The 11,049-nt window shown below is 42.6% G+C and overlaps 1 protein-coding gene across 1 annotated transcript in view; it reads left to right on the top strand.

Annotated features, from left to right (window-relative positions):
* Positions 1-9,040: 9,040 nt before the first annotated feature.
* LOC102308294 (zinc finger RNA-binding protein) overlaps positions 9,041-11,049 on the top strand; it is a gene marked incomplete at both ends in the record, with an annotated part of 8,566 nt that continues 6,557 nt past the window's right edge. Inside the window, 2 exon segments of the mRNA XM_042216972.1 lie at positions 9,041-9,231; positions 9,314-9,433. Of these exon segments, the coding sequence (XP_042072906.1) occupies positions 9,041-9,231; positions 9,314-9,433 (311 nt within the window).

Below are 11,049 nucleotides of genomic sequence, written 5' to 3'. Positions count from 1 at the left end.
GCTACAACTGTTGTATTCCTTCTATTAACCCACTCCTTAACCAGAAACGACATCACAGTGTCAAGTGTCCTACCCAGGGAGGGAGTCACAGTGTCAAGTGTCCTACCCAGGGAGGGAAGTTAACGTCAGATTTATTGTTATTACTGCCTTACATATGGGACACACAGTGCTGATATATTGTCACTGTGTGGGAAGCAAAGATGTGAGCTGTGAATAACAGGCCTGTTGGAGAACTAAAAAATTGGTATTAATTGGTCAAATATTAATTATACAAGAATGGTTACAGTGTAAATGTCATTTATTGGAGTATGTCCTTTACAGTGCTAATAAAGAAAAGGTGTAAGACTGGATATATAGAAATCACAGGAACAATGCAGTGTGGAGTGGTTGCTATGTGTTTGTGTGGGAGTAAGTTAGCCTGGAACTGTTGCTGGTTCTTAGTCGGGTGGAGGAGGCACAGGGTGGTGTTTCATCTTGTCCCTGAGGGAAGCTGTGTGAGGGATGGGTGGAGGCCACTGTAATGCTGACTGCTTCGTGTGTTGGTGGGAGAGCTATCTTTACTAAACACAGCGTGGTTCCTGATCTGGAGGCGGGGGAGTTTCCACCAGTTTGTTAAGATGCTTTGAATGGCACCACAGTAGAAGGAACACACGGTGATGACACCCTTTGCTGCTCTCACACTGGTTGTGTTACCAGTACTGAAGGCAGCATTCTGGGGCTTAAGCAGCCTGTAGATGTTCCCCTGACAGCCATGATCTCTGACTCGTCCAACCAGTAGGCTGGACTAATGATACACTACAGGTAAAGACACAGCAGGTTGTATCTGCAATGGAGCCTCGGCTCCTATGGAGTGCAGTGGGAGCTCCTATGACTGTGTTTGTGTTGGTGTGGAGGACAGCCGTATCTCTGCTGGGAGAGGAATAAACTGAACACACTGATCAAGAAGGCCAGCGCTGTTCTTGGACGACCTGTTGACCCAGTGAGGTAGTCGGTGACAGGAGACCGGTGGCCACCCCATGCATCTCAGCCTGACGGCCTTAAGCAGCTCCTTCAGTGACAGGCTGCTGCAGCCACAATGCGTGAAAGACATGCTTTCAGCTGCTGTCACTCTACGATGTACAACAGCAGGGAATGTGAAATAACTGCTGCTATTAACGCCTAACCCCACCACGAAACACTCTGTTCTGCTACTTGTGAACTTTTTTTTCCCCTTCATTTAATAATAATGTATAGCTAATTGATCCCCGTGGGGAAATTACGCTCTCTGCATTTAACCCATTAACTCAGTGAAGCAGTGGGCAGCCACTAATCAAGCGCATGGGGAGCAGTGTGTAGGGACGGTATCTTGCTCAGGGGAACCTCTGGGTAGCCGTTCAGTGGATTCGAAACCCAGACCTTCCAATCATGGGGCAACCACTCTACCTACTGAGCTAACCCTGCCCCATATATTGAAACATATTATAAATTGGAGGCTAACTATGTGGCTCAGAAGCAGGGTTAGTCAACTAGTCACTTAAGTCAGCTTGAGTGTAAGATCCCAAAAGACGCAGGAATAAGTAGTAGGATTTAAAGTCATGGACAATTGGTAGTACAGGGCTGCCACGATTAGTCGACTAGTCACGATTACGTCGACTATCAAAATCGTCGACGACTGATTTAATAGTCGACGTGTCGTTTGAAGCTTTGTAAGATCCCAAAAGACGCAGGAATAAGTAGTAGGATTTAAGAGTGTAATAACGGACTGAAACAGAAGATGGCAGCACTGCATGTACAAGGATGCCAGCTGCCGTTAAACCCCGAAGAAGAAGAAGAAGCTGTGTCCGGTATCGTAGCTGTGTCCAAATTCAGGAACCGCATCCTCCTGTGCCCGCATTTGTAGGCCGATTACGTTACAGCGACACGAGGAAGACTGTCCAAATTCCAAGACTCCAAATAATGCGGCCCACAAATGCGTCCTTTATTTCCCCAGGTTTGAAGGATGGGTCGGGTGCATACTTCGTGGCCCAACCTATCCCAGAATTCATAGCGCGGCCCTGCTCAGTTTCCAACAATGGCGGCAGCTAGTTAGTTTTAATATTACTCTTATTATTCTTTCTGGGTCACAAAATAAACGTTTAACATATTTTCAGGCGAGAATGTAGCTGTGTAAACCTCAAATATCTGCTCAGTTTATCAAGACACCACATATTTTCAAAAGCGCTCCGACGTGGAAGGGAAAGACAAAATGGAGTGTGGCTCATATAGACCTATTTCTGTCCTTAACATAGATTATAGACTGTTTACTTCGCTAATGGCCAGGAGAATGGAAGAATTTTTACCTGACTTGATTAGCAATGATCAAACGGGGTTTATAAGACGACGACAGACCCAGGATAATATACGTAGAACTCTTCATGTAATACATCAGATACAGACATCTAAGAGTACAGCCATGCTTATGAGTATTGATGCAGAAAAAGCCTTCGACTCCGTAAATTGGGACTTTCTATACAAAGTCTTGGATAAATTCGGCTTACATAAGGGAATTGTTGATACGGTGAGGGCATTATATACTAATCCCACCGCAAGAATTAAAGTTAATGGTTCTCTCTCAAATAGCTTTGTTCTGCAGAGAGGAAATAAACAAGGCTGTGCTTGGTCCCCGCTTCTGTTTGCTTTGTATTTAGAACCTTTGGCACAATCAATTAGACAAAATAAAGATATTAAGGGGATTACCATTGCGGGACAGGAACACAAGCTTGCTTGCTATGCGGATGACATATTGATATACCTAGATCAGCCCACTAACTCCCTGCCTTTGTTGATGAATTTATGCCAAAAATTTGGGAAACTCTCTGGCTATAAAATTAATGTCTAATACTCAAATTCTCAGTTATAACTATAGCCCTCCTGCTCACTTGGTTGTTCAATATCCAATGAGTTGGCAAGCACAATCATTGAAATATTTCGGAGTTGTTATTCCCAAGGATTTAACTAAACTATTTGAGGAGAATTTTGGTTCCCTACAAAGGAGAATAGTGGGTGATATTAGACGATGGAACATGATCCCCTCTCTTTCTCTACACTCACGAATTGAATCTATTAAAATGAATATTTTGCCAAGAATATTATATTTATGCCGTTTCAATGAATGGGATAAAATAATATCGCGGTTTATATGGGGGGAAGCGGCTGAGGGTTTGTTTTAAAACTGTACAACTACATAAGAAGGCGGGAGGATGGGGGTTGCCGTCACTAAAAAATTATTTTCGAGCTGCTCAGCTGAAGACTGTGGTCAATTGGTGTGATACAAGCTACCAAGCACACTGGAAGACTATTGAGGAGAACATGTTTTCCTCTCCAATACAAGCTGTCTTGATGGATTCGAACATTCGAAAATGTATTGACAAGGTTTGCAACCCCTGGGTGTCGTGCACACTTAATATATGGAGAAAAGTCGTGAAAGAATTTAAACTGGAACAGGATTTGGCTTTATTTAAATGGTATGCATATGACTCTGACTTTGTCCCGAATAAACTGGACTCACGTTTTAAAAGTTGGTCTGCTAAAGGGTTATCTACATTCGATAGTTGATTAAGGATGGGAACTTTATTAGTTTTGACACACTGAAACAGAAATACAATCTAGAAAAACAGGATTTTTATCGATACCTGCAAATAAGACATTATATAAAGACAACAATCGGTGTGATGTCAAACACTAATGTGGAACTGGTAACTTTGTTTAGACAGGCGTACAGTGGGGATGTTGATACAAGGCTCATTTCCTTTTGGTATAATTTTCTTATAAATAAGCTTCCCCACTCAACTGATTATGTGAAGATGTTATGGGAAAAGGAGGGAGGGATGTGTATTTCAAGGGATGAATGGACTCAGATGTGGGAACGGCAATGGAGGAGTACTTCCTCCAACAGCTGGAGGGAATTCGGATGGAAGTCTTTGATAAGGTTCTTTATTACTCCGTGTCAAAAGGCTCATTATGATGGGAATCCTCCTGTGTGTTGGAGAAACTGTGGACACCAACGAGCACATCACACCCATATTATGTGGGACTGTCCTGTGCTACGGACTTACTGGAAAGACATTCATGGTACATTACAAGGCATTTTTGACTGCTACGGACCTACTGGAAAGACATTCATGGTACATTACAAGGCATTTTTGACTGTACATTCCCTTTGGACATGAAGACAATCTTTTTTGGTTGTATACCGCAGAACTGGTCTAAAAATGATACATGTCTGTTAAGAGCTTTACTTGTTGCAAGTAAGAAAAGTATAACTAAGAAATGGTCCTTGCAAGATATACCAACTTTGTCATTATGGTGGGAAATTACGCTAGAGATTTATAGGATGGAGGAAGTAACAGCTTATATCAATGACAGGGTGTGTTGGTTCCGTTCGTGTTGGGATAAGTGGGTCCTATATGCCAATACTCATAAGCCGAATCTTCTTTTCAAAGCTTGAAATTACCAACCTAGCTAACTGGTCACTCCCAACTGTTTTTTTTTTTTTTTTTTTTTTTTTTTTTTCTTCTTCTTCTTTTTTTACTCCTTCGTTTTGCTTTGTTTTTCCCTTGTAAATTTTGTTGATTAATGCCTGTAATCACCTTCGTGAAGTAATATTTTAGAAATAAAGAATTAAAAAAAAAAAAAAAAAAGGCTCCGACGTTTTCGGAGACGTCTGTTACCCACCAGCTCGATAGCTAGCCGGGGGCAAGGCTCACTAGACTCCCGGCAAATCGTTTTCAAACCCACTGTGGTGTATTCATCATTGTCTCTGGTACATTTGTTGTATGGGCAGTATGTGTTCATTGTTTGATTGTGTAATTATGCCGGGAGATGGTAATACAGTGAGTAAAGAGTTGGTCTTACCGCACACAGTGGTCCCGCGTACTTATTCAGATTCGGAGTAAGAATCGCACACCCACCGCAGTCTTTCGCTACTCAGGTTAAACATGATATATAAGTCACTCAGATAACTTGAAATGTTATTGTTTGGCTTTTTTCAGTGTTTTATTTGTTCCTGAGTAAATCGGTTTGGCTGAGATTAAAGTTATAGTTTTTACACAGCTGAATAAACGTCAAGCAGACAGCTGATTATCAGAAGTGTGAGATGCTCGAGAATATACTCCGGTGTCCTGTTATATTTTAGATAGCAAGGAGTTTATTAAACTTCACCGAAACAATCTGCAAATTTCATTAAAATTTAATAAACTATCATCTTGTCTTTATTTTTAGTTAGCACCTTAAACTAATGATAGTTATATAAGAGCAGATGCTGCTGGTGCAATAAAAAAACTGATCATCTTGTCTTTATTTTTAGTTAGCACATACCTTAAACACTTAAAGCTGTAAGCTAATGATAGTTATATAAGAGCAGATGCTGCTGGTGCAATAAGCTGAACGTTTTACGTCCAATGGATGATGATCTGATTAGTCGACTAATCGCAAAAATAATCGTGAGTAGTCGACTATCAAAGTAATTGTTTGTGGCAGTCCAAACAACGTACCAAGAGTATGTTATATGTCTTTTATGTTTATTGCAACATATCAAAAATGTGAGAACACCACACCAGGTAAGTCCCCAGGTAGGCCACTAGTCAACAGCTGGTGAGGTGTTGGACAATCTTGTGGTGCACAATCTGGTCTGAAAGACTATGGCCTAGGGCCAGCACGACTCCCAGATTCAGGAGTGATCAGGCTGATAAGCCGCTGTCTCCTAGTCCACCAGAGCCATCTCTCCCATTTTAACAAACGGTTCGTCCAGTGAAGATATCAGACGGACAGCAGTGTTTTTACATTTAAAGTTAACGGTCGAAGCCCTCCCATATCTACTCGACTCGTTGCGTTTGCCACAATCATAAACGTAGTCCAGCACTTAGCAGCCGGTGACTCACTCCGGTTGGGTGGGCCCTGCGTCAGCCACTCGGCAGCCCAGTCTGTTGTCCCGTCTTACTATAGTGATGTACTTTGATTAACATCCAAGCCGCAAACATACAGCAACTATGCTGTTACACATTACTTCTCACCTGGTAAACTGTGAAGGACGTTATCACACCTGTGTATCTTGAGAGGTTTGGGGGGCACGAATAGGCACTTTTGGGCCCCTTCCAGGAACAAGCTGGGAGTTCTACTACTGCTTTATCCAGGAACTGACGGAACTTTTTTAGCTGGTGAGTTGCGTGAGGTGTAACATCGATAGGTGATATCGCTTTAATGGCTTAAGGGTGTGACATGTATGCCGAGTCAGGTTGTGTTATGGATACAAATGAGTATAAGCATTGTAGTTGCGTTTTTTAGTGTAGTGTGTGCAAGAGGTCGGCCTCATAACTCGCTGCCATACAAATGTAAACATATATGTCGTAACATTTTTTGCTTTGTATGCTTGGCTACAGCTGCCACTGCCTGCTTCTGCTGCTGTTGCTGCTGGTAGTAACTGGAGGCTGCTGAGTAAACTGCAGCTTCATAGCCAGAGTATGAGGTTCCTGAAAAACATCCAAACCTACTTACTGCTGCTCTGTTTGTCAACTTCTCAAAAGGTTCTCAGAAAAAAACATTTACACAATGAGACCATATTCAACATTTCTATTCAACATGTCACAGAATCAGACAAAAGGTCTCAAAGCTATGCTAACAGAGCTAAGGCGCTGTAGCTGTCCTATGAGGTAAACACAGCATGACTAGCATCAAAAAAATGTTAGACATATTGTTTACCATTGTTATTGCCGCTCTCATACAGCTAAAAACAAACACATATACTCATTTGTTATCCAGAACACAACTGATCGGCTGCATTACGATTCACCTTCATGTTACTCACGAACTACAGTAAAAAAGTTGTTCCTGGAGCAGTGCTTTTGTGATAACGTCTCACAGCTTACCAGAGTATGTAACAGCATTAGTGCTGTATGTTGGGCTTTGGGAGTAAGACGGGACAACAGAGGCTGCAGCAGCCACGGGCTGGACAGTAGATGTCACTGGGTAGATGGAGAACGTTGAAGAGGCTGGACTAGGAGCAGCTGGCTTTATCACAGTCACCTGTCGAGTCTGCTGGCTCTGGGTGTACGATGTCACCCCCTGGCTGTAGACTGGTTTGGGGGCTAGAAAACACAGAAAAGGATACAAAATTTCAAAGTTCTGCTTGGTCACGTTGTGCTGTACTGCCACAAACGATTATTTTGATAGTCGACTAGTCACCGATTATTTTTGCGATTAGTCGACTAATCAGATCATGCATCCATTGGACGTAAAACGTACAGCTTATTGCACCAGCAGCATCTGCTCTTATATAACTATCATTAGCTTACAGCTTTAAGTGTTTAAGGTATGTGCTAACTAAAAATAAAGACAAGATGATAGTTTATTAAATTTTAATGAAATTTGCAGATTGTTTCGGTGAAGTTTAATAAACTCCTTGCTATCTAAAATATAACAGGACACCGGAGTATATTCTCGAGCATCTCACACTTCTGATAATCAGTTGTCTGCTTGACGTTTATTCAGCTGTGTAAAAACTATAACTTTAATCTCAGCCAAACCGATTTACTCAGGAACAAATAAAACACTGAAAAAAGCCAAACAATAACATTTAAGTTATCTAAGTGACTTATATATCATGTTTAACCTGAGTAGCGAAAGACTGCGGTGGGTGTGCGATTCTTACTCCGAATCTGAATAAGTACGCGGGACCACTGTGTGCGGTAAGACCAACTCTTTACTCACTGTATTACCATCTCCCGGCATAATTACACAATCAAACAATGAACACATACTGCCCATACAACAAATGTACCAGAGACAATGATGAATACACCACAGTGGGTTTGAAAACGATTTGCCGGGAGTCTAGTGAGCCTTGCCCCCGGCTAGCTATCGAGCTGGTGGGTAACAGACGTCTCCGAAAACGTCGGAGCGCTTTTTGAAAATATGTGGTGTCTTGATAAACTGAGCATTTATTTGTTAAAATATGTTAACTCGTTCACGAAGGCTGATTACAGGCATTAATCAACAAAATTTACAAGGGAAAAACAAAGCAAAACGAAGGAGTAAAAAAAAACAAAAAAACAAACAAACAAACAAAAAAAAAAAAACAAACAGTCGGGAGTGACAGTTACTAGGATTGGTGGTTTCAAGCTTTAAAAAGAAGATTCGGTTTATGGGTATTGACGTATTGGACCCACTTATCCCAACACAAATGGAACCAGGCCATCCTGTCATTAACATGAGCTGTTACTTCCTCCATCCTATAAATCTCTACGTAATTTCCCACCATAATGACAAGGTCGGTATATCTTGCGAGGACCATTTCTTAGTTATACTTTTCTTACTTGCAACAAGTAAAGCTCTTAACAGACATGTATCATTTTTAGACCAGTTCTGCGGTATACAACCAAAAAAGATTGTCTTCATGTCCAAAGAGAATGTACAGTCAAAAATGCCTTGTAATGTACCATGAATGTCTTTCCAGTAAGTCCGTAGCACAGGACAGTCCCACATAATATGGGTGTGATGTGCTCGTTGGTGTCCACAGTTTCTCCAACACACAGGAGGATTCCCATCATAATGAGCCTTTTGACACGGAGTAATAAAGAACCTTATCAAAGACTTCCATCCGAATTCCCTCCAGCTGTTGGAGGAAGTACTCCTCCATTGCCGTTCCCACATCTGAGTCCATTCATCCCTTGAAATACACATCCCTCCCTCCTTTTCCCATAACATCTTCACATAATCAGTTGAGTGGGGAAGCTTATTTATAAGAAAATTATACCAAAAGGAAATGAGCCTTGTATCAACATCCCCACTGTACGCCTGTCTAAACAAAGTTACCAGTTCCACATTAGTGTTTGACATCACACCGATGGGCTTGAGTAAGAAATCACACGTTTCCTGTGATAAACAGTTTAAAGGTACAGAGGTGAGCATCAAAAGCATACCTTTCCTTTGTAATCCACTAAACACACGAGCTGTATAGTTGTTCTGTGACTGTACTTCACTTTCTAGGTTTTATGATGATTAAATACGCGTCATTGGTGACATGCAGGTGGGAACAAATTACAGACCACAGTGAAGATGGAAGATTCCAGGGCAGAGGCCAAAGTCGAGGCCTCTAAGCCTGTCGCAGCCTCTTCAGGGTCCCAGGAACCCAAGAGTGACATTCCAGATCTTTCCACATCATCCCTTTCTGTACTGCAGAGTGATGTTCAGCCTGTTGGCCATGACTATGTTGAAGAAGTGAGTTTGAACAAACTGGGACATACTTGGGAACAATGCAGGAATTCAAACTTGGAGTGTAATGTGTTGCTTTCTTTTCCAGGTCCGCAACGATGAAGGCAAAGTCATTCGCTTCCATTGCAAGTTGTGTGAATGTAGTTTCAATGATCCAAATGCAAAGGAGATGCATCTAAAAGGTCGCCGGCATCGCCTGCAGTACAAGGTTAGTCTTCAAGCACTTCCCCAAATTAACAGCTGACAGCAGGAAATGCTCTTTTGATAACACGTGTTCCTATCATACACATGAGGGAAAGCCGTCCCCTGATCCAGTCTGTGTGTTTGAGCACTGCACAGGTGAACTGAGCTAAACTCGCCTATCTTCACATACAGTGTTGTGCAAGAAGTCACTTTGTTATTTTTTACTTTCATTCAGCCAGACTGTAGCAGCTTCTCCTCTGTGACGACAGGGCACATTTTCCTGCCACACACTGTACTTTATTTACTTCACTCCCCTTAGACAGACGCTCAGACTGCATGCCCTGCTTTGTCACGTCGCACACGCTCCTCTGGTCGTGCCCCGTTGTACTCTATGCTTTTCAGAGCCTCTCTCAAGGATGGAACCATCGTTGTCCACACAAAAGACAACTTGGCAGACAACTAATTTTAAACTGTATCTCACAGCACTTTGTTACAGTATCATCATCATCATCATATAGAAGGAAAATGGGGCGAACGTGGCTCAAAAGTTGGGTGTTCGTCTTGTAATCAGAAGGTTGCCGGTTCGAGCCCCGGCTCGGACAGTCTTCACCTACTGTCGGTGGCCAGAGGGGCCGATGGCGCGATATGGCAGCCTCGCTTCTGTCAGTCTGCCCCAGGGCAGCTGTGGATACACCTGTAGCTGCCTCCACCAGTGTGTGAATGTGAGAGTGAATGAACAGTGGTATTGTAAAGCGCTTTGAGGGGTCCCGAAAAGCGCTATATACCGTAAATGTCGGGCTATAAGCCGCTACTTTTTGCACAAGCTTTGAACCCTGCGGCTTTTAGTCAGGTGCGGCTTTTCTATGGATTGTCCGTGATTTTTGTCATATCGTAAGACGATTTGTTTTGTGTGTTCCGCTGTTGTACGGCACTACGTTGCCTGGCGGAAGGATCGGGGTTCAAGAGTGGTATGTTAGTCACATGTCCGTCCGCCAGGCAACGTAGTGCCGTACGAAGTAGCGCGAAAAACAAACTTCAAAGTAGCGGTACGCGTTCAGCGGGAGTCGTGGATGATGAGCGGCGATAAACTTGCAAGTTATGCCCAAAAAGCAAGTTATGCCCAACTCCACCGGTGGATTCTGACAGCGTGGAAAAGTGTGAAAACATCCACGATCACCAACGGATTTTGAAGGGCTGGACTGCTGCATGATGGAGAGGAGGACACCGCCACGGCCCTTCTGAGGGTGTTCGACTCTGACACTGACAATGAGGATTTCTTTGGTTTTGAAAGTGACAACGAAGGAGAGAAGAAGAGTGGATGACGAAGCCATCCTGAGCCTGTTTGTATCCGACACTGGAGAAGAGGACTTTGGTGGTTTTAGTGCGCAGGAAGAAGAGAAAGATGGTGAATGACTGACTTTTCTTCTTGTTAAAGCTGTGTCACTGCACCTGAGCCTAAAAGGTAGTCCGAATCTATTTTTCTGGTGTGCTGTAGGCTACTGTTATGTACTACATGTGCAAATATGTACCCATAACTTGTTTTTCAAAATATTAATAAAAGTGATGTCTCCAAACAGCCATCTCTTTCCTGACAATTCCCTTTGTGCATATTCTCTTAACAATATTGAAACACCTCGCTTT

The sequence above is a fragment of the Haplochromis burtoni genome, unplaced genomic scaffold, assembly GCF_018398535.1.
Source record: "Haplochromis burtoni strain Fernald_Lab_line unplaced genomic scaffold, NCSU_Asbu1 Contig_1424, whole genome shotgun sequence".
Taxonomy (NCBI): domain Eukaryota; kingdom Metazoa; phylum Chordata; class Actinopteri; order Cichliformes; family Cichlidae; genus Haplochromis; species Haplochromis burtoni.
Note: the sequence above shows the minus strand (reverse complement) of the source record. Positions and strands in the feature narration are given on the sequence as shown.